General features: G+C 28.4%; 3 protein-coding genes across 4 annotated transcripts; 1 reads left to right on the forward strand and 2 right to left on the reverse strand.

Moving 5' to 3' along the window:
• Positions 1-1,387: 1,387 nt before the first annotated feature.
• On the forward strand, positions 1,388-14,797 carry LOC124933634 (AP-2 complex subunit alpha-1-like). Of its 2 annotated transcripts, none has more exons than XM_047474067.1 (27): positions 1,388-1,766; positions 2,644-2,775; positions 4,461-4,586; positions 4,845-4,907; positions 4,980-5,077; positions 5,182-5,389; positions 5,548-5,619; positions 5,694-5,786; positions 5,981-6,082; positions 6,186-6,283; positions 7,258-7,339; positions 7,486-7,574; positions 8,894-8,999; positions 9,093-9,158; positions 9,669-9,775; positions 9,853-9,957; positions 10,068-10,188; positions 10,330-10,510; positions 10,638-10,873; positions 11,748-11,828; positions 11,953-12,117; positions 13,035-13,121; positions 13,237-13,362; positions 13,541-13,621; positions 13,717-13,788; positions 13,893-13,972; positions 14,259-14,797. In XM_047474067.1, exons 1-27 carry the CDS (start codon positions 1,635-1,637, stop codon positions 14,386-14,388), a joined length of 3,039 nt encoding a protein of 1,012 aa, XP_047330023.1. In that variant the 5' UTR covers positions 1,388-1,634; the 3' UTR covers positions 14,389-14,797. The 2 variants fall into 2 exon arrangements, with proteins under 2 accessions (XP_047330023.1, XP_047330022.1); XM_047474066.1 differs by having other exon boundaries at positions 1,390-1,766; positions 10,330-10,509; positions 10,634-10,873.
• A 2,898-nt stretch (positions 14,798-17,695) lies between these two features.
• Positions 17,696-18,415, reverse strand: LOC124934661 (RNA polymerase II C-terminal domain phosphatase-like 4). The gene has a single exon (XM_047475181.1). The coding sequence runs from the start codon at positions 18,413-18,415 to the stop codon at positions 17,696-17,698; it is 720 nt and encodes a 239-aa protein (XP_047331137.1).
• A 5,423-nt stretch (positions 18,416-23,838) lies between these two features.
• On the reverse strand, positions 23,839-24,576 carry LOC124934662 (RNA polymerase II C-terminal domain phosphatase-like 4). The gene has a single exon (XM_047475182.1). It carries the CDS (start codon positions 24,574-24,576, stop codon positions 23,839-23,841), a length of 738 nt encoding a protein of 245 aa, XP_047331138.1.
• Positions 24,577-26,309: the final 1,733 nt, after the last annotated feature.

The following is a 26,309-nucleotide window of genomic DNA, read 5'->3' on the forward strand; positions in this document are numbered from 1 at the left end:
TATAATTATAAGAAAAAAAAAATCCTAAGAAGGACTAAGGAGAGAAGATGCACCATCTAGATAAATTGTAAATTATATATTTTTTTAACCATCAAAGAATATTTAAAAAAATGTTTCATAAAGAAGACATAAAATAAGTCCCTCAACTTTCTAAAATAAAAGAAAAAAGTATGACTTTTGTTGAAAAGATATGACATTTTGCTCTTTGAATGCTATTTTGCAATGTGGTATGGATTTGAACAATATTTAGATGATATTCTCTTTATTAATATTTATATGTTAGGCTTAATATATTTTTAAATTTTGTTAATTTTCCATAGGTATCAGCTATACCATATTTAATGAAAAATATTTTTTTATGATAAAATTCTATAAATTGATGTTTTTTTATGATGTACATTTACATTAAAAATTCACATTATTATAAAATATTAAATTTAATACTCTTATAAAATATAAATAATAAATATATTATTAATGATATATATTAAAAGATGTTTATCAACACAAAAAATCATTCATGTCCCATATTTATTCAATCACTAGTCAAATAGGATAAAAATTGCACCAAACAATACAATTTAGATAAAAAAAAATGTGTAACAAATTATAGTTGTCATCCTTAATTTAAACATTTAAATATTTATTTTTTAAATAAAATTCTATAATTGAATTTGGTGACCTTAATAGGTTACCTAGTTTGTCTCATCTTAGAACATATTTTGTTCTAGAAAAGAATATAAATTATCTCTTCCTTGTGGAAAATAAGTATCATGTTTTTTTTCTTATATTCTTTTCATAGACGAGATACAGTTTTTAATTTACTGAAATTCATATTATATTAATATTTTGACTAATGAATTTTAAAACATTCATATTTAAAACTCTTAATTCACATTAATATTTTATTTATTTATAAATGTCACTAGAAATAAATATAAAAATTCGAGTTGGAGTGAACTTGAAAAAATATTATGATGACTTAAAAAAATTATTTTTTTTATAGATAACCGAGGGTGGATAAAAACAAGTTGTATTTTTTAAAAAGTTATATAAAAGAATAATGTATTAAATTAAAAAAATTAAGAAATAAGAAAGTAATATTACATTTATACCGTAAAAAAATGTATTATTTAAGTAGATAATACTTTTTAAATAATAAAATATACTTTCGTATAACTTTAACTATAAAAACTCTAAATTTTAATATTTAAAATAATTTATATTTTAATTATTGAGTTCTTCTTTAAAATTTAAAAATAAAATTATGTATTATATTTTTAAAATAAAAAATTTAAATGAAAAAATTGGCATGTAAAACTAAAAATTTGAAATGATGATGAATAATAGTAGTAAGAAATAGTAAAAGTCGTCTCCAGCTCATCAGCTGTTGTTCGATGGCTTCTCGAACCCAACCAAAACAAGGGAAAATCTTCAGTCCACCTTCATCTCTCTTCTTTCTCTCTCTTTAGATCATCAACAGTCTCGTCTTCTCACTAAGAATTTCACATCGATCTTCCAACTTTTCTCATAAACTCGATCCCAAACGTGAAAACAAGTGAGATCTAGTGAAGGTAAACACCAGGCAGTCCTGTCCACAGCAGCGGCATCCTCTCGGTTGGATCTGAGAGGCGATGGCGTTGTCAGGTATGAGAGGTTTATCTGTTTTCATCAGCGATATTCGGAATTGTCAAAACAAAGAGCAAGAACGTTTGCGCGTTGATAAAGAGCTTGGTAAAGTTCGCACTCGTTTCAAAAATGAGAAGGTTAGGGTTTCTCATTACAACTTGAAGTTTTTTTCATTGAATTGTATCTGTTCGAAACTATGTCATCTACAGTTAGCTTAGTTGTTTAGGAATGGTAGAATGTTGCTCTCATTTCCTGTTTTAGTGTATAGCTTGAACTATGTAATGGAACTGAGGCAATTGAACTGGTTTCTTCTCTCCAGCTACTTGAATGAAGTAGTAATTCATCACTTACCTCAAATCCATAAAGGCTGAATTCTGTGCGATCAATGAATTATGCCTTTATGTGTGACATTTCTCCAACAACCACATCCATTTTCTTCTATCTTAGCCTGTACAAGAAACTACAGAGAAAAGAGAGTGACTCCAAGTCCGAGTCCTACTCTCGATATGAGATAGAGAACAAACTTGAATTTTAATATGGAAATTTTTAATTAAACAAATGCAGTAGTTGATTTGTCTCGACATTTGAATAGCCTTAGTTAAGCTGCTCAACATCCTTCAACACTAACCTATCCAACTAATGCAATCACATTCCATTAGTCAATATATAACTCTAGACATTCATGATTTGTAATGTATTTTATGCTTGAGAATCATTTCAAAGAAACTAATGTGTCAAATTCGAAGGTAGTTTAATGAAAATTATTAGTACATCTTCAGAAAATATGTAAATAGGTTTAAAACTTCATTCTCGGTTTGTCTTGTAAGCAATATTTTAGCAATGTACTATTCTCAAAACTTAGCTATATGATGGTTTTTTAACTGCAATATGTTTGACATGGTATTGAATAATTTTCTTTGAGAATGGTGATCTATTTCCACAATAGTAAGAAATTGGTGGAAGACATTTAACGATTCATCCACGGAACTTAAATTTTTCTTGTCCGATTGACAGGGTTTGGCGCCATATGAGAAGAAGAAATATGTTTGGAAAATGCTTTACATCTATATGCTTGGTTATGATGTTGATTTTGGTCATATGGAAGCTGTTTCTTTAATATCTGCCCCAAAGTATCCAGAAAAACAGGTAAAATGAATTCTGATTTGCTAACAAGTTTGTCATTCTTATAATATAGTCAAAGTTTGAGATGCTTTGAATGTATTGACTCAGAGAATTTGGACTTTTTGACACCACTTTTCATATAAACATCGGATCCATACTATTCTTCATGTGATAAATTTGAAATACTACCATGTAATCTGAAGATTGTGAAATGCCACCATGTAACCTGAAGATTGTGATCATATTATAAGATATGATCCCAACAATAATCTTGAATGTTAAAGAAAATGTACCATGATAATAAACCTGAAGGTAGAGAACACTAATAATATTCTTATGTTAGGCAGGAGGGCTTGTCAAATGTAAATTGTATAAGGGCTAGTTAAGATTTAGATAAAAGTACATGTTACATAAGATAACATAATCCCAACAGCACTGCCAACAAAACTACCCTTTACAGCAGTTGGTTGGTTTTCTTTAGGGGAAAGTCCATCATCCCTTAGACTTAGAGTGTGTGATCAGGGATTTTAACAGACTGGAAGATACAAGTCTATTACAGTGCACATGTTATCATGTGTTGTTGATGAAGATGTAGTGTTCTGATTACTTTAATCATCCCTTTTCCATGTAGCTTTTATCTTCGTTCTCACCTCTTATAGCTCTTATTTTCGTAATGTCAACAAATGAGAAATTTTCTGGAATATTAATCATATGGATTAGAGTGAGATCATGTCCCTATATATATGTTTACAATTATAGGATATTTTCAGATGACTTTAAATATAAGGATAATCAAATTAGTATTAATAGGATTATATAAATATAAAAGTGTCTAAACACCTTTTTCTCAAGCATATGTTGGTACAAGGAAAATATCTGGGGTAATATGGCTCAATAATAGCGCAATACATCCTTCAACTTATAAGTGAACGTAAAATCATACTTCCAGGCAGGATATAAGAACCTTGCCTATGACACAACTAGATCCTATCAACGTAAATTGATCTAGTCCAATATGATAAGAGTTGCAGTCTCATAGAAGATAAAGGACCATGTTTTCTCTTGCAAGAAGCAGAATGAAATCAAGGTGATCAATAAAAGAACCAAATTGTATTGATTAAAAACAAGAATTGAGATTATGCTATATTGGGGGCAGTGCAAGCTTGATAGGTGCTATGCCAATGGCTACAAATAGAGCTAGCCACAAGTCAAGGTAGTGGAAGGGAATTGATTCTGAGACTGTATCAAAACGTTTTAGGTGATTTTATTGATACAAAGCTGTAATAGTCAAGGGATATGCTAGTCTGAACTGTCTAACAATATTTTCGTAATTTACTTGGTTAACAACTGTTGCCTTAGACATAGTGTGGATACAGGACCCTAGGCTCCTTTTGTGTGAATTAGAGTGACAAATTCCTTTTTCAAGTTTAAATCTGGAAATAAAAATGATTATATCTACTTATCCTAATGCTTAAGTCGTTTGGATTCCAATCTTACCTATTAGACTGAATTTGGTTAGATGTTTGTTTATTTGTATTTGTACAGTAATGGCTGGGTTCTACACTTCACATATGTGCAGGTTGAACAATAATGTAGTTAATTCTGAAAGAACTTGCATTGAATGGTTTATATGTATGCTATGCATTTCTTTATTTGTCTCCAGAGCCTCTATTTTCGAACTAACTTCTATAGTCATGCAAATATTGCAGGTTGGTTACATTGTAACATCATGTTTACTCAATGAGAATCATGATTTTTTGAGATTGGCCATTAATACAGTCCGCAATGACATTATTGGCCGCAACGAAACTTTTCAGTGCCTCGCACTCACACTGGTATGGTTCTTATATCCTGTCATGATATTCTGGTCCACATGTTATACATCAAAATGTAAGTATATCTAAATGTTTTCCATAGAGTTTCACTATGGCGTGGTACATTATTGGGTCCTTATTGTCCTTCACTTTGTCTTCTACTATATTCTTAAAATTCTATAACCTCCTAAATGATGGTTATTTGTAAATTATAACCTAGAGACGGTGTCTAGTCATTATTCATAGACTTAGATAGTTTTATTTGAACCTTTTCCTCAGGTTGGTAATATTGGTGGTAGAGAGTTTGCTGAATCCCTAGCTCCAGATGTTCAGAAAATTCTTGTAAGAAAAGCATATGCAGATGTTTAATTTTTCTTAAGGTATTACTGGAAGTAACTGACTTCTTTTACTCAGATATCAAGTAGTTGCAGACCACTTGTGAGAAAAAAGGCAGCACTATGTCTTCTTCGCCTGTTTAGAAAAAATCCTGATGTTGTCAATGTAGATGGCTGGTATGCAGTTTATGTTCTTGGTGGAAAGTTCTAATACTATTTATAAAACTTTCTCTACCATTGACTTTTTTTTGCATTATTTCCTCTTTGGGTTTGTTTTACAGGTCAGACCGGATGGCACAGTTATTAGATGAACGTGATTTGGGTGTTTTGACATCTTCAATGAGTCTTTTTGTTTCTTTAGTGTCAAATAATTATGATGCCTATTGGAGCTGCTTACCTAAGTGTGTGAAGACATTGGAAAGACTGGCTAGGAACCAGGATATTCCTCAAGAATACACTTACTATGGGATACCATCACCTTGGCTTCAGGTTTCTAGAATTTATTTAGGCTGCTTTCCTCGTTATAATAGCCAAATACCAGATATAGAAATGTTGATTTTAAAAATAGTGATTTTTGATGTAGTTATTTTTAAAATGATATATATGGCTTATAGGTAGTTGGCCCTTACTGGTTTTTGTCATTTCAGGTTAAGACAATGAGGGCACTTCAGTATTTCCCAGTCATTGAAGATCCCAGCAGCAGAAGATCATTGTTTGAGGTCTATTTTGGCCTCTATATTTACTGCATTCTTACCCAGTTTCATCATTCTAAAGGACATATTTGCTGATTTAGGTTCTGCAAAGGATTCTCATGGGAACTGATGTTGTGAAAAATGTCAACAAAAACAATGCATCCCATGCAGTTCTCTTTGAAGCCCTTTCTCTTGTAAGTACCTTTCCATTTGAGCATTATACAGGAGAACATGCATGATTAATCCCTTTCTCTTGTAAAGCTTGACGAAAATTGGGTAAAAGTTTGTTTTAGTTGTTGACACTTGGCACTATCTCTTTTAGCCCGCGTTTTCAGATCACAAAAATAGAAATGGGAAGAGCTCTTTGATAATTGATATTTGTGAACAGGTCATGCATCTGGATGCGGAAAAGGAAATGATGTCTCAATGTGTTGCATTGCTTGGGAAATTTATAGCTGTTCGTGAGCCTAATATTAGATACCTTGGTCTTGTAAGATGCAAACACTTACCTTTCTTGATTATAATTGGGAATGTTAGACTACATTATGTTGCTTTTTCTTCCCTCTGATAGCTTGACGTGGCAATTCATGCAGGAGAATATGTCCAGGATGTTGATGGTTACAGATGTGCAAGACATTATCAAAAGACATCAAGCACAGATCATCACCTCATTAAAGGATCCAGACATCAGGTTAGTTCTAGACGCAACCCTGCCTTGATGTTATACTCTCTCTTGAAGCTTAGGTTTAGCTGTTGTTTTTAGTACTTATATTGTTGTACTTGAATTTCTGTGTGCTGATATTCTTATGTTATGTTTCTATGTTACTCCAGCTTTGCTTATCCTATTTATTAACTTCTTTTTGCATTTCAATTTGAGATTTCCTGCATTGGTCCTGTTCATTAGACCGCTCTATCATTGATGCGTAGTTCCTCCATACCACGGTATATCATGAAGGGGTTTCCTTTTGTGGACCTTTTAGGCCTCGATGGGCGGTTAATGTTGATATCACCTAGACATGTTTCATATCTGATTGAGGATCCTGAATGCCACTTTCTGAGCATGTGTGAACATGTAATCCATAATAGTAGTCCCACATCAAGGAGGTAAAGGAGTATTCTAGTGCTACAGACAAAGTCTCTGTGTTTCCTTCTCTTCCTATTCTCTTCATGCACAAAGGAGTTGTTTCCCATGTCTTTAACATTCTATTTGGTGAAACCATAGGTCTGTTGTTTGATCAGTCTGAATAATCTTGGCGTCATTGAAAGCAGAAACTCAATTCTTCAGTTGTAGATTGTTGATTGGCCACCTCGAATTTGGAAACTAAGCATGGAAGAGAAATTGCACATTTAACTAATTTCATTTTTGAAGTCATATATTCATTGTTTCAATTGCCTGAAAATCTAAGTGGTACCCAACTGTGAATAATGCTTTGTTGTTCAAGACTACTTCTTTCCCAGTTAACAGAAATTAAAAAAGAAGCGAAGTTCACAATTGCTTTATATCTACTTAATGTGTGCGGTATTTCTTTTTTGTGTTAAGTATTTAATGTGTGTTTGCATATGTACATATATACATATTGTGCTAATCATTATTGAAACATGTAGTAAAATTAGACAAAATTTAGACTACCAATTCTAACATTGATCATAATTTGGATTCATCAGCATAAGAAGACGTGCCCTAGATCTTCTATATGGCATGTGTGATGTTTCTAATGCGAAGGACATAGTTGAAGAATTATTGCAGGTAACCACTCACCAGGAGCAACAGCTTACTCCTACCTTGATTTAGATAAACTCTCATCTTCAACATCAAGACATTGCAATTCCCTTGATGCACGAGATGTTTCTAGAAAAAGTATGAACTAATATTTCTACAACTCTCTTTTTCAGTACCTCAGTACTGCAGAATTTGTGATTCGTGAAGAGTTGTCACTAAAAGCTGCCATTCTTGCGGAGAAATTTGCCCCCGATTTATCATGGTACTGTTTTCTAACTCAGATGAAATTCTTGAATTGTTCAATTTGTTTTTGTGTAATTGAAGAACTACATATGCCCAAGACACACCACATGGTTAGTGTATTTAGAACTTCACATACAAACTATGGAACACAAAGTTCACCATGTAAATCTATTGACAGTGCTGAGGATTTTAGTCAATAGCTGTTTTTTTCCTATGGTTTCACATAATTATTTCCAAGTTTGTGAAGTTTTCGGCATTGGCATAATCAAGACATCATAAATATTCATCATTTAGGATACTCTTAATCTGTCTAGAAGTACATAGAATGTAGCAAGTTAGGGTGCGATTGGTAAAGGGTACAACGCTGTTTGGACAGTACAAGTAACATCGGTAATTTGTTTCTAGGTACAAACTTATTCCCCTTATGTTACTTATACCTCATTGATATAAGCATGTTCATAGCTGCCCTTAGGTACAAGACATTTTTTACACCTCTTTATTTTATTTCCAATTATATTTAATTATTTTTGAAAAAGTGAGACATTTTTTCATTTATTATTATTTATAATTTAATATTATAAGATGCATAAAACAAATTTCATATTTTATTATTAAATTTACCATATTATTAAAAATATATTAATTATAATTAAATAAAATAATATTTTATTTTAATATTATATAGGTATTATTTATGAAAAAATAAATTAATAATACCATTATAATATTAAAATATTTTTATTTGTTATAGAATGATATTTATTATATTAACAAAATGATATTTGTGACACTATAATTTTTTATAGTGTAATTGGTTATGATTACATATCATTATATTAGTATCATATGTTATTATTATATGATACTTTACACATATATAATATGTATATATATTTTTATTATATTTTATCATTATTGATACTATAATTTTTACTAATATTATTATACAATTAAACAAATAATAACATTAATTGTTATTATCATTATAATGATTATATATAGAAAATAATAAAAGTTGACCTTTTATAAAAAAAAATAAACAAATTATCACTTAAATTGAAAGGGAAAAAATGTCTTATACAACTTACTGATTAATTATAAATCCTATACAACTTATACTCATTAATTATACTTGCAACCAAACAATAATAACATATACAACTTGTACTCCATACAGGCTGTACTTTCTACCAAACACACCCTTAAAGTTGTTTGAACTTCAATAAGCAAGAGAGTCAAGCAGTTTTGTGGCTACTGGAGTGAAAATTGATTGTGTTAATGGTTGGATTGAATTGTATGGTTTGTACTTCAATGTATCTCACCCCCAATTATTTTCAGGTATGTGGATGTGATCCTTCAGTTGATTGATAAAGCAGGTGATTTTGTTAGTGATGATATATGGTTTCGTGTTGTGCAATTCGTTACAAATAACGAGGACCTGCAGGTAGGTAAAAATCTGGTTGAAATGAATGTGTTGTGCCTGTAGTTTATAAAGATAATTGACTGACAAACATTCTTCATTTCTCTGTCTTGTCAGCCTTACGCGGCAGTAAAAGTTAAAGAGTATCTTGACAAGCCTGCTATACATGAGACAATGGTCAAGGTGCGTACAGTAGCATTACTGGTAGACAAGACTTTAAGATTCTACTCTATAGAATATATGTCAATGATCAAAAGCAGGCCAAGAAAGTTTATGTTTATTTTTCTGTTTTGTTAGAGGTGAAGTATATAAACTGTGTTTATATATCTTTTACTATTCAGGATTTAAAAATATTTACCAGTTAGCCAAGGTTCTGAATTCCTTACAGAGTAATGTCTTCATGTCCGTAAGGTTATGGGTCCGAGTCTTAATATCCTGACCATTTAAAAAAAAATAGAGTAATGTCTAAGATAAACAGAAAAGTTCTTTAACTAAGATCACTTAGTGATGAAGAAAATTAGAAAGATTCTTATTGTGCCTTATAGTGATGTGTCAAGCAATGTTGTTTAACTATGGTATTATACAATTCCCATGTCTTTCACAATGTCAATTGCATAGTTAGTTGAGGTATTTTTCCACATTCCCGTGATAAGTGTGTAGTCTTTAACTATTGTACACACTTCATTGAAGCAGGTTGGTGCTTATATCCTTGGAGAATATAGTCACCTTCTGGCTAGTCGTCCTGGGTTCAGTCCAAGGGAGATTTTTAATCTTATTCATGAAAAGCTTCCCACTGTTTCGTAAGAATGATTTTGGTTTTCTGCTTTTGAGATTGATGGTTTTATCATTTATCCTTATGGGAATTGTATATAATCAGGATTTCAACCATTCCCATCCTGCTTTCATCATATGCCAAAATTTTGATGCACACTCAACCTCCAGATCCGGAATTACAGAATCAAATTTGGATGATCTTCCGCAAGTAAGATTAAAAAACACTGACCTGGGAATATTTCCCTTTCATTTTCTTTGAGGTCACACAATTTATCCTCCCTCCTCAATATGGCTGAAGAATAATGTCATTGTTTGTAGATATGAAAGTTGTATTGATGTTGAGATTCAACAAAGAGCTGTTGAATATTTTGAGTTGAGTAAGAAGGGTGCAGCTTTAATGGATATATTGGCTGAAATGCCAAAATTTACAGAGCGTCAGGTATACAAAGATGAATTTACTTGTAAACTAGTCAGCTATTATTTCTCTCTATTTCATGATGCAATTTATTTTATTTTTTAATTTCTACAAGTCAATTGAACTTAGTCTCCAACTCTAATGCCTCTTCAATTCCGAATTCAGTCTGCTCTAATAAAAAAGGCTGAAGACACCGAGTCTGATACAGCAGAGCAAAGTGCTATTAAGATGCGAACACAACAGCAAGCTTCCAATGCTTTGGTAGTAACTGATCAACCCCCTGTTGCGGGAACAGTACCTGTCAGCCAGCTTGGCCTTGTAAAGATTCCTAGCACAAGCAACACGGTGAGATAATATCCTCATGGTTTCCTGAAATCTCGACTTGAAATTTAGGTTAATGCATCATTGATGGTGTAATGTAGTCCTCAATTAAACTTGGATATTATTGAAAATCTGCTTATGCTGACAGGATCATCGACCAGGAGATCAGGAACTGACTCATACCAATGGGGTGTTAACCATAGTGGATCCCCAACCTCTTGATTCTTCTGCTGATCTCCTTGGTGATCTCTTAGGTCCATTAGCGATTGAAGGTCCTCCAGATAACGGTTCCACTTCAGAGCATAAGATGATGTCTCCACATGAAGGTATTCCAAGTGAAGATGCTTTAGCAATTGCAACTGTTGGTGAGCAGCCAAATTCTGTCCAGGTAGTCATCAACTCATATATTTGTGTTTTGACGATTATTTCCTTACTAGCAGTTTCTCAATGTCTATTATTAAGGTTTGAACATCTGGCATGGAAACAACATTTCCATGAGAATACTTAGCTAGTTTCTCTATGTGCTTTTACAAAATTGATTGATCTGGTGGATCTTGTAAAAGGATGAAGTATATTATTTGTTTTAAACGGATTATATCCTAATTCTTGATCATAACACTGATGATTATATGCACTATTGTTGATTGAGCTTTTTATTGTGCATATTGGTACCGTAACACTAACAACAATAACTTGATAGCATGTTTGTTAAACATGTGATTACAGAACATTGCTAATCACTTATATAACTCATGCGAGTTCTTCCTAGAAACTGCTTTGTTGCATTGTTAAAAGAAAGCAGAACCCATATATATTTCCAAGATGTCAAGTACTTATTTGGACCTTCAACTTGTATAATTGTCCTAATCAAGAAGCTATTTTTTTTTTTTGAATTATTGTTGGCAGTTTCTTAACTAGACCTTAAATGTGTCTCCGGTGTCAAATTGTAACCCCTAATATGTTCAACATTGACTACTTAGTGAGAGATCCTTGATATAAAGGATTTAGACCATTGATACATACTGTTTTTTAGCACTTACTAGGTCCACTGTGGATCTGAACCAGGTTTCAAAGAATTGAGTTTCAAGTTAAAGCGCTCGCATAACAAGTGTATCTAGCACTATCACGTTATTGTCAATCATTTCTAAATGAGCTTGATATATATTCTCAACCAAGAGGAAATATACTGCAGAGAATATATGGTTGAAATGTTGTTCAGTATGCTAGAAATATTGATTGGGTTTTATGTTAAATGCTTGCAGCCAATTGGAAATATTGCTGAAAGATTTAGTATTTTGTGCCTCAAGGATAGTGGTGTGTTATATGAGGATCCTTATATTCAGGTATGTGTCCTCACGTAGTAGTTGATTCATTTACAACCTTTTTTGGTTGCACATGGTTCTTTTCAGTTTGCTAAAAAGATATTGCATTTAAACCTTTTTTTTTCATTTTTTGTTCTGTTTACAGATTGGTATCAAGGCAGAATGGAGGGCACATCAAGGACGCCTACTGCTTTACATGGGAAACAAGAATACTGCACCACTTGTTTCAGTTCAAGCTTTAACGCTCTCCCCCTCTCATTTGAAGATAGAGCGCTCGTTAGTGCCTGATACTATTCCCCCACGGGCACAGGCAAGACAGTCTATTTTAGTTTTCAAGTATATCTAAATACATTTGAATTATCTCAAAGATAAGTCAAGATTTAATGATAATAAGAAAAAAAAACTCATTGAAGCCACACTAGGGCCACTTTAAGTATCACCAACATCTTCCCAACATGCTAATATATATTATTTTATTACCCATTCTGTCTTTATTTCCAATGATATATGTTCAATTATATGGTGTTTTGGAGGATTTAATGGTGGTAGGGTATTATAGACTAGGAAGCACCACGATATGTATGAATATTGGTATGTTAGGAACATAAGACTAAAGATCTTGTCTGAAATAGGGAATACATAGTTACTTATATAATATACTCTAATTACTTCCGATCACCCTTTGGTGGAAAATATGTGATGAAATAAATATGAGAATATTTGAAGGAAAGACTCAATTAGGATAGAATTAAAGGATGATTTTTCACTTCTTTCTCATCTTTTTAAATGGTGGGAACCTCCTAACCAAGGTTGATAATTATCTTTAACATCGACCATGAAATGATCAATAATTTTTTTTAGGTTTCGGCCTATTTTTTTTATTGTGTTTTGATTTATCATGATTTTTGTTTATGTTATTTCACATTGACAAACTTGGATGTATTTTTATGTTTTTCTTTCCTATTTGTTGCTTTCCTTTTGAAGTATTTAACACAAATGTATTACAATTACTTTTTAAAAAAATAATAATATAATTACTTGCTACTACACTATTAAAATGTTTAAGAATAAAGAACTTTTATTTTTTCCATTAAAAAAGAGTTGCATGTATTATATTATTCTTAATATTCTTTTTATTCAAGTCAATAGAAAAGTAATCCACAATATCTTGCTACAATTTGCCTCTACACTTTCTCAAAATTAGAATGTTGCTCTTCATCTTTGTAGGTGCAATGCCCGCTTGAGATTATCAACCTTCGCCCGAGTAGAGATGTGGCAGTTCTTGACTTCTCGTACAAGTTTTCTTCGCATGTTGTATGCCCTTGTTACTACAATGTCATGTGGATATTTTTTGCAAAAAAAGAAAAGAAAATAGTAATGTGGATAGATTCCTTGTTGTTGATCATTGTCCCTATCTATCTCTCTACAGGTTAATGTCAGACTTCGCCTTCCTGCTGTCCTAAATAAATTTCTTCAACCTATATCATTGAATGGTGAAGAGTTTTTCCTTCAGTGGAGATCGCTTTCTGGGCCTCCTCTAAAACTTCAAGAAGTGGTAAATACATTCATCTACCAGTTATGTCAATTGTACACTTAACAAGCCTTTTTGAAAAGTGTACAATATCGTTTTGTACAATAAAAGTGAGAAGTTTTCAAAAAAAAAATATAGTGCTATGTTTTATTTTTGTTGTATATCCAACAAGTTGTTTATGTTAAAGTTTGACATGATATAGGTTAGAGGTGTAAAACCAATGCAACTTAATGATATGGCCAACATATTCAACAGTTTCAATGTGATGGTTCTTCCAGGACTTGTAAGTTGATTTTCATTCAAATTCCTTTTTCCTAAAGTCTCGTGTAGGAAAAAACGAACAAACTATTAGGGTTCTGTTTGATTTTTAATTTGCAGGATCCAAATCCTAATAATTTGGTCGCAAGCACAACTTTCTATTCAGAGACTACACGAGCAATGCTAGCCTTGGTAAGACTGATATTTTTATTTTAACCATTTATGATGAAGAAACAAATTTTAAAGAAAATTTGTGTGTTTACTTATGTGTCTCCTTTCTTTGCCCTCCCCTTCAGGTAAGAATCGAAACAGACCCAGCTGATAGAACACAGCTGCGTATGACCGTTGCTTCAGGAGATCCCGCCCTTACATTTGAGTATGTTTTTCAGTTCCTTTCACTTTTATGCTAAATGACCAAAATATCCTTGGTATTTAGTGGAATAATTTAAGGCCTTGTTTGATCTGGGGTTAGTTATTTGAAAAATGATGTGATGAAGAAAATGGTAGTTTTCGCATTATATTTTATTACCCTTTTTAAGTCTTTTTAACTCAATAACCCAACTTTTCATTACCAAAATTTCAAAAAAAGGCTTAAATGTTGGACTCAAAATCGGCATTCTCAATATTTATATCTTTACATTGAAATGGGTTTTTGAATACAGATTGAAGGAGTTTATTAAGGAACAACTGATTAGCATTCCTTCGATTCCACGAGCACCTGAACCAACACCAACACAGCCTCCGCAAGTGGATTTATCAGATCCTGGGGCTTTGCTTGCCGGTTTGATGTGATAATAATATATTTTGGATCTTCGGAATTAGTAAAAAAAACAGTCATTTTATACAGAGCATGAGTTGGCCGGCTAAGTATTATAGTTTGATATTATTTCTACTTTGAGCCAATTCATTTCACTTCATTCATCAGGCATTCAATATTCTTGCCCTCTTCTTCTTCGGTTGGTTTGTTTGCGTGTTTGCCATTGTTTTATACATATATAGGGTTTTATGTTATTATATTGTGTTCGGGTTCTGTATAATAGGATTAGGGTGTGGAGAACTTTTTTGTTTGAGAAAATCTATTTCTGTAAGTTCAAATAAGAACAATTCACACTATTGCAGGCATGAATAGGCTGGGTATAATTTGAGTCCATTGTGTTGTAATTGTTAATTATTTCTTTTAGAATCTTTAAAATTATTATTCGTGGGTGGTGCTTTTTTATTTATTTATTCAAATTACATATTCTATATTAGATTCTTTTTTCTATTTGGTTGTGGTAATGCAAATAAGGCATAATATTTAAATTACATAAAATTAAATTTTAAATTCCCAAGTTACATTGCATCAGCAATAGCCATTTTTCCTACTCCAACTTCCCAGGCTTCACTTTCATCACTTTTTTCATTTACACAATTACCATCTCTTCTTGCTGCTTTACATTTAGAAGCTGCTTAGGCCGAACTCTAAACCATGGATGTTTAAGACATTGTGCAGCTGTTGGTCTCTTCTCGGGTACAAAATCTTCATTTCCTTAGCATCTTCCTCACTCATACCGTATTTCTCAATGAGAACTTGACTCATAGTCGAAAAATGCAACTCTTTAATATGCCTCAAATCACCATTCCTATTGAAGAAATCCCGCGAATAAGACTCCCTAAAGCAATCTGTCTTCATCAACAATGAATCTTAAAATTTTAATAATACTAAAATACCCTATACCTTGAGTGGCATCATCCCAAGAAGCTCCATCATCAGTGCTAAATGATCCTACACAATAAAGGGATTATTCATCAAGTCTAAGAGCTAAAAGTAGTTTAAATTGTATTCAAAGAGTGTATAATTACTCGTCTCTATCATAGTTGTCACCTGAATGAGGATCGAAAAGGACATCACCAGTGGCCAGCTCAAAGCAAATACAAGCCAACGACCAAAGATCAGCCGAAGTTCAATATCTAGATCCAATAAGAACCTCGGGACACCTGCATTCTCTCGTTTGTATATCAGATGTAAATTTTTTATACGTCCAACAAGCATTTCCTAAATCCACAAATTTGCATTTCAAATTAACCTAACAATAGTTTTTCCGATGTGAATGATTGAAAGTTGGCGATGCAATTAATCGAGTCCAGTAAGAATATGAAAGCAAATTTCTTTAACCTTGTTTATTGGAATGCCACAATAGTTTGAATACTTTATAAGGGTTAATAGATTATCACCCAAGAATTCGAAGATCATGCATACATGTTGACCATTTGGTCCAGAATGCTTAATCAAAATATGCACAAATTCCTCTTTTATATATATATATATATATATATATATATATATATATATATATATATATTCTAAGTACTACCATATATATATATATATATTCTAAGTACTACCGTAGACTCTCACAATTGTTTTGAAATTACTTCCTAAACTTCATTCTCAAACAACGGCGCATGTGATTTGTTTTATTTTCAGACAACGATTCTAGACTAAGACGATGACGAACTTGTTATTCATTCGTCTTCTCCATATTTAAATATTGTGTGTTATGTCTTTAAAATCATCTATAAAACCTAAAGAATATCGATATAAATAATATGATATGAATCATGAAATATAAAATATAATATTTTAATATAAAACCTGCAATATATTTAAATCGACTGACTATTAATTTGAAGACGAAATGAGTTTATTAATCAAAATATGCTCTAATCAAAATCCGAGAAATACAACCTAGTTGAAAACTTAGGTGATCAATAGTTTCAAATTAATATCAAGAGGATTTAAATTTCGATTATAAAATAAGAAATGTTTATACCTGAAGTTATGTTTTTCATTTTTACTCCTTGAGAGAAGTTTAACTATTTTAAACAAAAATATATGTATAAGGAGCAATTTTAAACAAAGTTAAATATATAATGAACAATTTCAAACAAAAATAAATATATAATGAACAATTTCAAACAAAATCATGTATAAATAAATATTTAAAACATAATTAAATGTATATAGAGTATTATACCTTTGAAAAATAATATATATATATATATATATATATATATATATATATATATATAAATATATTAATTGTTAAGTAACATTATTTATAACTAATAAATTAAAAGTTTTAAATTTAATTTTTTTAACATTCTAATTTTAAGGAGTCATATTTTGAGGGATAATGCTAATCACCCTAAAAATAAACTTGGTCATAAAAAAATTAAATATTTATTTTACTTTCTAAATATTTATTTTAATTTAAATTATAATTGTAACAACAATACCGAGATATTATAATGGTAAATATTTGTTTATGATATTTTAAAATAATTAAAACTATAACCCTTAAAAAAATGAGTTTTTCTAAAAAAATAATACAATATTAATACACTCAAATAATTAGATTAAATCAATAAAATAATAAAATAATCAGCTGTATCCATCCACAACTAGTTTGCTTACTCACTTTTTTTTTTTAATTAACAAGAATTATATTGACTATATTTGATATCATGTAATAGTGCTTGTATATTATATTATTATCATCTCTTTTTGAGATATTTTAAATGAAAAAAATAATATATAAGAGATCAAAGTTGAGAATTTCTAAGCGTAATAAAAATGTTTATATACCTAGTTATATACAAAATGTGATTAAACAAGTAGTTTTTTTTTTCTCCATCAAGTTCTTGGTATACACATTACAAAATTTAATAGTTAAAATATTTTGACTTCAATGCATTAATTCAAAATTGAGCACGCTTTATTTTATTAAATTTGATGGGCGTATATATGAATAATGAGTAACTCAAACTAAATATTTTTGGTTGCACTAAAGTTTCTATTGCATTTTATTAACAATAGTTACCTTCTAATAATTCGAAAAAATAGATTATTAATAAAAACATGTTGCATATACAATTAGGTTGCCTAAATGATTATGTAGGCACATTACATATAAGATGGAAAAGATTGGTGGGATATCATTGGGTGGAACTCACTCGAAGCAGGAAATCGAATAAAATAAGCGAGACGAGATATATAATACAATGATATAATCAAGACATTGATTTTTTTTGGATAAAACATTAAACTTGAAAATGTTCATTCTTCTTCTTCTAGAGCGAGCTTCAAATAATCTCTAACATCTCTATCAACTATTTCCGTTATGTCAATCTCAGGATCGAAAAACATGGCGTGAGTCTTCTTAAGTAAATAAAGTGCATTTGTCAATTCATCATCATCGGATTCTCGTTCCTTCATATACTTACCCGCACCAAAGAAATTAAAACCATCAACATTAATTAAATTTCTACCATGATTACTCCACACCGAAAGAGTGTCGTCTACAATCAAAATCGCCTTCTCGTCTGCAAGTACGACGTCAAGTCCTTTCTTTCCTGGAATCGTACAATCTTCTCGCGAAATTATTCTACACCCGAAGAGTGTTTCGTCTGGATCAATCAGTTTCGCTATTCTTTTAGCGTAATTTCTTGAACCCATTGTGTAAATCCATAGTTGAAATAAATTGTTGGCCTCTTTTAAAAAATCGAACACAAAAGGTCGAATTTTCGTCACCATGTTAAGGTCTTCGAGAAAGAATAGGTTTTCTTGTAAACTTTTTGTTGTAAAGATTTCTCCCATCTCGTCGTTGTCGAAATTTTTGATGTCGATTGTGTGAAGAAGAGTGTGGTCGAGATCGAGGATAAGATATAGCTTCTTCTCTTTGATTTTCTTCTCCAAATCGATTTGTCGGTATCGTACGATTTCTTCTACTAAAAGAGAGAAATGTTGGTTTATATAATTGAGTTCTACTGTCGACATTTTATAGTGTAAACAAAATTTGTTCTTTGAAGATAGCTTATAGATTGAAGAATGAAGATCGAAGAATAAAGAATGAAAGAATGATAAATGAAGTTTGAACAATGACACCAACAAATCTAGATTTTAAAGGAGGAATTCTAGAATTTTCTAATTCGAATCTTGAGGGTATTTAAATTTATAATCACTTAATTTATTTTATTAATAATTACAATTAATTTCTTTTGAAATGAAAAGGGTTTAATTAATAATTTTAAAATTACCTTTTATATTTATATTGTTTATTTTATTTTATTTTTTAGATTTCTCTATTTTTTTACATTTTCGTTTGTTTTAATATTAAATAAATACATATTTATTTGATACTTAATGAATATATAGTTAAGTTTTTCTTTTACTTTGTTAGATTTAATAGTATTTTATGGTCATATAGTATGGATTATGAAAGGAAAAATATTTTCTTTATTCAATAAATATAAAAAAAAAAAATTATTTAAAGACGAACATAGTCTTACTCTGTACAATTAATATTAATTATGAATAGATTTCTAATTTAATTATTAAATTAAAACAATATTTAGGAAAAAAATCCATAAACCCATGCCTTCATTTTAGGAGAAATAGTTAATTTAAGTCAAAGCTTTGCAATTAAAATACAAATAATTTATAAAACATTCACAATCTTTTTTATTTATTTTCTAATAATCATATTATTCAACCTATCAACTAAGATATTGAAATATTTACTATTTATTTTTATGAAAAAAATTATATATTTATTCCATTTAATATTTTATAATAAAAAAACTCTTCTTTTTTTTTTTTAATTCTTCTTCCCCTCCATTTACAAATTACAATTGAAGCTTTTGAATATCTAAAATGCTCCCCAAATTATTCCCTATTGTTAATTTTAAAATGATTAAAATTATATGCCTTAAAAAATGTAATTATATTTGAGATCATGCATGTAACAATCAATTATAACGGTGAATTATATACTATTTTATACTAATTAACTCTAATCTTTGGACATAATTTTGTCATTAAAAAGTTTGTTGAGTGAGAAATTAGGTTATTAGAATTTTTAATAAAGTGAATTATTATAAGGTTTTTTAAATTTAAAATTTTGATTTTATATAAATTAAATATGAGTGTTTTTATATTTATTTGATAAATTAAATAACTAAATGATTAAAAAAATACAAGATTTTATATTTAGATTTTTTGTAAAAAATAATTAAACCAACCTCCCAAACAAAAAACTCTTCTAACTGAGTTATAATTATTAAGGATATGTTAAATTTTGTATTACAGGAATAGTTAGTTTTCAAATTTTATTCTATATTTATACAAATAAACTGAACAAATCCTTAATTTATTTGCATAACTAACATTAATTATTAATAGGTGATTAAATTGAATAATATATAAATTTAATTTCAGTTTTAAAACAATATTTAAGAGAAATTAAAAAAACATAAGCCTAGATTTATGAAAACTAGTCAACTATATTTTATTGGAATTTTAATTAGTTAAATCATATTTAAAAATTCACCATCATGTAACCAATCACAATTAATAATTTATAAATAAATACTCCTTATTTTGTGTTTTATTTAATATAGATTAATATCTTTTAAATATTTTATCTAAAAAAACGTTTTTTTTTAATCTAACATATCAAGATTATTTAAATAATTTATTAAATTATTCAAACAAAACCGGACCATTATCATATATAATATTTGTTATTAATCATTTTAATTTATATAAAAAAAAAGAATATTGAAACCAATATTTTAGTCGGAAAATAATTTAAATCAAATCAGTTCGATCAATACAAATCATAATAATATTTAGTAAACATGAGAAGTAATTGAAACAAAACTAATATAAAATAGAAGCAAATATTAAAATAAATATATTTAGGTTTTAATTAATAAAAACAACTAAATCAATTACCCATTTATTTTATCATTCATGGAATTAGAGAATTACATAAAAAAAAAATTATCAAACTGTTCCAACTTCCAGCTTTAATAATATATTTTAAGAGATTTTCAAATGAAATTAGGTCGAAATGGCAGGCAATTTTATTTTCTTTATTTTCACTAAAACCAAGAAAACTTAATTTCTTCAAACTCATATCTTCGATAAAATTATTTGAAGAAAATATAAGCTCTGCAAATAACATTTAACAACCATCAATTATAATAAATCGATCACAATTAATCAATTAATGTAAGATTAACATATATACATTGTTAATTTGTGTAATGTATATACAAATTCACACGCGTTATAAAATTATCTATACATACCTAGTTATATACAAAATGTGATTAAATAAGTAATTGTTTTCGTCTTTTTCTCCACTATGATTTTCTTATATACATTATACAAATTAACAATTAAATTTCGATTTCAAAATATCAAAGTAGAGCACACGTTAATTTGCTAAATTTTATAGGATATGTATGAATAATGAGTAACTCAAGATAAATACATCTAGTTACACGCTAGTTTCTATTACATTACATTTATTCTCTTTAGCGTCTAATAACTCTTAAAAATAATTAAATTTGTTACATATATAATTAGGTTGCACAAGATAACAAGATAGATCATAATTTAATACAAAATGCTATTGCACAACTATATTTCCACCATCTTCTCCATTAAAATCTTTTAAGTTGGATCTACACATTACATATATAATATAATGATCTCAAAATATTTTATCCAAAATTTACTAAAATTCACTATATAAACTACTTTTTTATAAATTAGTGTAAGATGCAAATAAAACTAAAAATATATATCAAATCTTCAAAATAAAATAATAAAATTAGTTGCATTCATCCACAACTGCTTACTCAATGTTTTTTAATTAACAATAATTATATTGACTATATTTGAGATTATGTAAAAAATGTGACAGGTGAATAGTATGTTATTATTTTATATTAACTCTAAAGAGCTACAATGTCATTTGAATATAATTTTTTCATTGTATTTATTATAAACTCATTAAGATATTTTAAATCATAAAAGAATGATTTATAGAAGATCAAAAGTTATAAATTCAACGAGTTTAATAAACATATATATATACATATCTAGTTATATAAAAAATATATGATTAAATAAGTAGTTCTTTCATTTTTTATTTCTCTTTTACACAAGTTAACCGATTAAAATATTTTCACTCCAATCCATTAAATCAAAATAGAGCACGCATTATTTTTCTATATTTGATGAGGGTATGTATGAATAATGAGTAACTCAAAATAAATACATTTTTTTCAAGCGACAAGTGTTATTTATCATTTTCACCATTAAAATCCTTTAAATTTGATCTACAAATTACATATATAATATAATGATCTCAAAATATTTTATTCAAAATGTATTAAAATTCACTATATAAACTACTTCTTTAAAAATTAGAGTTAGATACAAATAAAATTAAGAATATATCAAATCTTAAAAATAGAACATTACATTTTCGAAAATATTTCTTCTATCGCAAAATTCAAATAATCTTTTATATCTCTATCAATTATTTTCGTTGTTTCAATCTTATGATCAAAAAATTGTGAGTCTTCTTAAACAAATAAAGTGCATTTGACAATTCATAATCTGAATTCTCTTTCCTTCATATATTTACCGAACCCCAAGGAAATTAAAACTATTAGCATTAATTAAATTTCTCAAATGATTACTCCAAACCGAAACAACGTCGTCTACAATCAAAATCGCCTTCTCGTCTGCATATACGACATCAAGTCCTTTCTTTCCCATAATTGTACAATCTTCCCGCGAAATTATCCTACACCGGAAGAATCTTTCATTTGGATCAATCAATTTTACCATTCTTTTCACGTAATTTCTCTTACTCATTGTATAATTCCAAAGTTGGAATAAATTGTCGGCCTCTTTCAAGAAATCGAATACTAAAGGTCGAATTTTTGTCACCATGTTAAAGTCATTGAAAAAGAAGGGATTTTTCTGTAAACCTGTTGTTGTAAAGATTTTTGACATATCGTCCTTATCAAAAATTTCAATATTAATTGTGTGTAGAAAGGTGTGGTCGAAATCGAGGATAAGATGTAACTTCTTCTCTTTGATTTTATTCTTCAAATCGATTCGTCGGTATTGGTATCGAGCCATATCTTCTATTGAAAAAGAGAAATGTTAATTTATATAATTGAGTTCAACTCTCGACATTCCTAGTATAGTTTGTCTTTCGAAATTCTATTGGTTATTTTTTTTTTGGTAGAGAATGAATAATGAAATAGAGAATAAAATTTATAGTTTATAATAAAGATTTTAGAATTTTTTAATTTGAATTTTGAAATTAATTAAAATTATATTTTATTCATCAATAAAAATATATCACTCATTTCTTTTAAAATGAAAAGGTTTTAATTAATAATTTTAAAATTGCTTTTTATTTTGTTTTTAACATTATTAATATAAATTATTTTTATAGATTTCTCTATTTTTTACATTTTAATTTGTTTGTTTTAATATTAAATAAATAAATATTTTATTTGATATTTAATACTTATAGGTTTTTCTGTTTCTAAGTATTTAAAGTCAAATAATTTAGATTATGAAAGGAAAAAACAATTTCTTTAAATAAATATATAAAATAAGATTTTGGATTATTTAATAAATTAATAATTATTTATTTATTTACCCTACCATCTAGTTGAATTCTTCTTCCCCTCTCCATTCAGAAATTGCAAATGAAGCTTAAATTGTTAAATTGATCCCCAGATTATTCTCTATTGTTTGTTTATCCCTTATACTTTCACTTTCTTTACCTTTTTTATTTTCTCCACGAGTTTTCAGAAAATCCCCATTGTAATTTGAAAAATAATATATATATTAATTATTAACTAACATTATTATAAATAGTTTAATAAATTAAAATTCAAATAATTAATATTAATTATTCATAGATTTCTAATTTAATTAATAAATTAAAACAATATTTAAAAGAGAATCCAATACTAAAAATTGAAAACTTGCATTGATTTAGAAAAAAAAATATCTAACTAAATCAAAGCTTGGCAATTAAAAAATTAAATAATTTATAAAACACTTACAATCTTTTAATTTATTTTCTAATCAATCAACTAATATATATCTAATAACTAAAATTATTAATAAAAGTTACATATACTATTAGGTTTTAAAGGGATGAAGAAGATAAAAGTTACATATATCCATTAATATTTTTTCAGCATAATTTGATAACACATTACAAATATAATATAATGATTTTGAAACATTTCATCCCAAATTTATCAAAATTCATGATATAATTAATACATCTTTTGTGAATTAGAATGAGATATAGAAAAACAAGAGAATCTCAAATATTCAAAAATATTCTTTCTTCCTTAACTAGAGAATTACATTCGAGGGACATTCGAATTATTTCTAACATCTCTATCAATTATTTCTTTTAAATAATTTCTAACATCTCTATCAATAACTTTCGTTACATCAATCTCAATATCAAAAAACCTAGCATGAATCTTCTTAAGCAAACAAAGTACATTTGCCAATTTATCATCCTTTGATTCTATTTCCTCCATATCTTTACCCGTTCCAAAAAAATTAAAACCATCAACTTTAATCAAATTCTTCTCATGATTACTCCAAACCGAAATTGTGTCGTCTACAATCAAAATTGCCTTCTCATCTGCAAGTACAACGTCAAGTCCTTTCTTCCCTGGTATCGTACAATCTTCGCGCGAAATTATCCTCCATCCGAAAAGTGTTCCATGTGGATCAATCAATCTTGCCATTACTTTTGCGTAATCTCTAGTGCCCATCGTGTAAATATAGAGCTCGAACAAATCGTTGGCCTGTTTCAAGAAATCAAACACGAAAGGTCGAAGCTTTGTCACCATGTGTAGGTCTCTGACAAAGAAGATGTTCTTCTGTAAAGTCTTTTTTGAAATGATTTGTTTCATCTCGTCGCTATCGAAATTTGTTACGTTGGTGATTGTGTGGAGAAGTGTTTGGTCGAGATCGAGGATAAGATATAACTTCTTCTTTGTTATTGTCTTCTGCAAATCTATTTGTCGATAAAGAACTATATGTTCTTCCGAGAAATTTTTATTTATGTAGTTGAGTTTAACCATTGTTATACCTCAACCTAAACAAAATTTGTATATAGAAATTTGATCATGTAAACCTGAAATAAATAGATCAAAACTAATAAGGAGATAAAGTAGGCTCAATGTATAAAGAATTAAAAAATAAATAAAAATCTAGACTTTAAACGTGAATCTAGTTATATTTGAATTTTGAAGTTATTTGAAATTATAATATATTTTTATTTATTAATAAAAAAAATATATTATTAATTTTTTTGAAATGAAATTGGGAGAGACGGTGCATTTTATTTGGTTGGTTTTTTTACTACGTACCAATTTGAAAATTCCCTTATGCCATATTTAAAAATATATATATTATAATAAAAATCATGTAAAAAGATATTTTAATAAATTAAATAAAACATGATTTTTTTTAGTTTTTATGGTATTATTTAATATTTTTATTGAATTAGGATGGCTAGACTTATTCAAATCAAATTTATTGACAAGATTTTTTTTTCAATTTTCTAAAAAATAGATCTATTTTATCATTATCCTTTTAACTAATAAATCATTTAACTTATAACTATAAATATTAAAATATTTTAATATAATAATCACAAATTAAGTACTCAATCAATAAGTAAAAATTAAAATCATATCTAAATACCTAGTAATATACAAAATGGTATTAAATAAATAGCTCTTCTAAAACATTTTCAAAGAAAAATTATTTATTTACATAATTCATAAAAAAAAATAACCCAAGCTCTAAGAGTGTTTGACAGACTTATTTCTGTTAAGTTTAAAAAATGCTCAAATGAAAAATTAGGTTATTTAAAATTTTGATAGAGTGAATTATTATAATATTTTTATATTTAAAAAATTAAATTTGTCTAATAAATTAAATAATCATAAAAATAAGATTTTATATTGTAAAACAAAACAACCTCAGAAAATTAAGGATATGCTAATTTTTTTTTATTAAGGAAATAGTTAGTTTAAAATTAAATCTATATTTTATACAAATAAACTTAACAAATCTTACTTTATTTGCATAACTAATATTAATTACTAATATATAAATTTAATTTCAAAATTAAACAATATTTAAGAGAAATTGAAACCATGTCAATTATTTTCAAAATTAAAACAATATTTAAGAGAAATTGAAACCATGTCAATTATTTTCAAAATTAAAACAATATTTAAGAGAAATTAAAAACCATGCCTAGATTTAGGGAAAATACTTAACTTATATCAACTACTTTTTGTTAGGAATAGTTAAATCATTTTTAAAAATTCACAATCTTTATTTATATAGTAATTTATAAATGAATTTTTCTTTATTTAAATAATATATATATATATATATATATATATATATATTAATATTTTTTAAATACTTTTATTCAAAAACACAAATTTTTTAAAAACATAACAAGATTTTTTTGAATAATTTAAATTATTCAAATAATCCGAACACTATTTAGTATACTTAGGCCTTGATTGTTTAGATTTTATATTATAAATAGCATAGTTTTGAAATCCGGTCCGTTTCGGACCGGCAAACCCGGTGAATTGGTGGTCAAACCGGGCTGAGTTGATGAAAATATCATAAATGAATTCAACCCTGTTTAACTCGACCGGGTTGGACCGGAAATCCGGAAGCCCGGGTTAATCTAGCGGGTTTATATTTTTTTTTTAACTTTTTTTTTTTCACACTAATCAATCTCTTTCTCTCCCCTTTTTTTTCTTATTTCATGCAGGTACATTGT

This window comes from Impatiens glandulifera, chromosome 4 (assembly GCF_907164915.1).
Source record: "Impatiens glandulifera chromosome 4, dImpGla2.1, whole genome shotgun sequence".
In the NCBI taxonomy this organism is placed as follows: Eukaryota; Viridiplantae; Streptophyta; class Magnoliopsida; order Ericales; family Balsaminaceae; genus Impatiens; species Impatiens glandulifera.

Coding starts and splice junctions, on each gene's coding strand:
- LOC124934662 (XM_047475182.1), bottom strand. CDS start 24,576: ATGGTTAAACTCAACTACATAAATAAAAATTTCTCGGAAGAACATATA.
- LOC124934661 (XM_047475181.1), bottom strand. CDS start 18,415: ATGTCGACAGTAGAACTCAATTATATAAACCAACATTTCTCTCTTTTA.
- LOC124933634 (XM_047474066.1), top strand. CDS start 1,635: ATGGCGTTGTCAGGTATGAGAGGTTTATCTGTTTTCATCAGCGATATT. Junction 10,874..11,747: donor AGCAGCCAAATTCTGTCCAG/GTAGTCATCAAC, acceptor AAATGCTTGCAG/CCAATTGGAAATATTGCTGA. Junction 13,622..13,716: donor TGATGGTTCTTCCAGGACTT/GTAAGTTGATTT, acceptor TTTAATTTGCAG/GATCCAAATCCTAATAATTT.